General features: G+C 38.1%; 1 protein-coding gene across 2 annotated transcripts in view; it reads right to left on the bottom strand.

The window, feature by feature from the left end:
• The window catches only part of LOC107744780 (vacuolar protein sorting-associated protein 53 homolog), a 29,160-nt gene that overhangs the window by 1,418 nt on the left and 25,278 nt on the right, over nt 1–2,464 (bottom strand). The window contains exon 21 of one of the 2 annotated variants that reach the window (XM_016558592.1): nt 1,798–1,902. In XM_016558592.1, coding sequence (XP_016414078.1) covers nt 1,798–1,902 — 105 coding nt within the window. Of the gene's footprint in view, nt 1–1,727; nt 1,903–2,464 lie in introns of those variants that run through there. The other variant, XM_016558591.1, reaches the window with a different exon arrangement.

A 2,464-nucleotide genomic window follows, 5' to 3' on the forward strand; every position in this document is an offset into this window, starting at 1 on the left:
CTAAATATATAGCGTTATGTCAAAATACTCATTTATTTAATTTTAAATCAAACAAATGTAATCCTGATAGTATTCCCACTTTTTACAAAATATAGCTGTAATCGGAATACTTTGTTTTTTGATGTAACTGTAACGGATTACAGTTACTAGATTTTTGTATCCTGATTACGTAACGCCGTTACATGTATTCCGTTACTCCCCAACCCTGGTAACCAGTACCGTTGTTATGTACCACAACAATCTTATTGCAAAGGTTTGGGAGAGCTCTTTGCCTCTACCCATCATGAGATGTTTGTATACTTGCATTCAGAGGTGGGTAAGCCTTTTTCTAACCTATCAACATGCACTAACCCAGCTGATTCTAATTTGCACTGGTGAAAGGAAGAACTACTTAGTGAAATCAGCTGCTGTCTTGCCTTGCCTTGTCTTTCCATACTACTTTTTTTTAGCGTGTTCAATACTTTTTTTTCCTGTCATTCCACTTTATTAAACATAACTTTTTTATGGACTGTAATATTATGATTTCTTTTCTGCATAGATTTCTTGTGTTAATAGCAACATAAGGTCACAATTTCATGAAAATTGCTGCATTGGAACTGTGTTTAATTAAAAAAAAAATTTGACATGTTGAATACTTATTTCCCCCAATGTATATATACATATTACACAATTTTAACCATTTTAAAATTCCTTTTATGTGGAATCCCTGATTTACTGGTGGTGGGATCTCATGAAATATGAGGATGATGCAAACCCCTGATGCAAATAAAACAGACTCGCCTTCATATCTAGAATCTTTTGGAACGTCTCAGGATTGCTGTCAGCAAGGAGCTTGATGTAGTTGTCCACAAAGACCACGGACGGCTCGTGAGGGGCCATGACCACCTGAGAGGTGAGGAGAAACAAGTCAGTTAAACTCCAGCTGGGTTCTCCAAACTCTCAAAAATAAAACATTACAACATCAGACCCGCCACTCTGGGAACAGGAGACAAAAAAATACAGTGATCTGACAGATAAAACACCAAACAAAGACAAAAACTTGAAGTGTCTATTTAAGGTGCTCTTTTAACAGCATAATTACTCTATGCTTGAATGAAGCTGAATTAGCCTCACCGGTAATTTTTTGTGGGGTATAATGAGAGCGTCTCAATTGAGCAGTAAAAAGAGGTTAAATGGGGTACAGGCCTGCATTGTGAATCTGTTTCTTTTCCCTCCAAGGTTGGGAGGGAAAAAATGTTTAACTGTATATCTTGCAACTAAGAGGTGCAAAGGTTTGGGAGAGCTCTTTGCCTCTACCCATCATGAGATGTTTGTATACTTGCATTCAGAGGTGGGTAAGCCTTTTTCTAACCTATCAACATGCACTAACCCAGCTGATTCTAATTTGCACTGGTGAAAGGAAGAACTACTTAGTGAAATCAGCTGCTGTCTTGCCTTGCCTTGTCTTTCCATACTACTTTTTTTAGCGTGTTCAATACTTTTTTTTCCTGTCATTCCACTTTATTAAACATAACTTTTTTATGGACTGTAATATTATGATTTCTTTTCTGCATAGATTTCTTGTGTTAATAGCAACATAAGGTCACAATTTCATGAAAATTGCTGCATTGGAACTGTGTTTAATTAAAAAAAAAATTTGACATGTTGAATACTTATTTCCCCCAATGTATATATACATATTACACAATTTTAACCATTTTAAAATTCCTTTTATGTGGAATCCCTGATTTACTGGTGGTGGGATCTCATGAAATATGAGGATGATGCAAACCCCTGATGCAAATAAAACAGACTCGCCTTCATATCTAGAATCTTTTGGAACGTCTCAGGATTGCTGTCAGCAAGGAGCTTGATGTAGTTGTCCACAAAGACCACGGACGGCTCGTGAGGGGCCATGACCACCTGAGAGGTGAGGAGAAACAAGTCAGTTAAACTCCAGCTGGGTTCTCCAAACTCTCAAAAATAAAACATTACAACATCAGACCCGCCACTCTGGGAACAGGAGACAAAAAAATACAGTGATCTGACAGATAAAACACCAAACAAAGACAAAAACTTGAAGTGTCTATTTAAGGTGCTCTTTTAACAGCATAATTACTCTATGCTTGAATGAAGCTGAATTAGCCTCACCGGTAATTTTTTGTGGGGTATAATGAGAGCGTCTCAATTGAGCAGTAAAAAGAGGTTAAATGGGGTACAGGCCTGCATTGTGAATCTGTTTCTTTTCCCTCCAAGGTTGGGAGGGAAAAAATGTTTAACTGTATATCTTGCAACTAAGAGGATTTGTAAGAGGGCAGAAGAACACATGGCTGACAGATACGACAGACAGGCCAAGGAAAAGCCTTGAGGAGGCTTGTTGTAGTTACCGCGTAAAAGAGAAAGAATAGAGAAAACGAGAGGAGGGGGAGAAAGTCTGCCTTTCCGTTCATTTCCAAAAGAGCCACAATGGGGGGGGGGTAGGAGT

The sequence above is a fragment of the Sinocyclocheilus rhinocerous genome, unplaced genomic scaffold, assembly GCF_001515625.1.
Source record: "Sinocyclocheilus rhinocerous isolate Xijiao unplaced genomic scaffold, SAMN03320098_v1.1 scaffold738, whole genome shotgun sequence".
NCBI lineage: Eukaryota > Metazoa > Chordata > Actinopteri > Cypriniformes > Cyprinidae > Sinocyclocheilus > Sinocyclocheilus rhinocerous.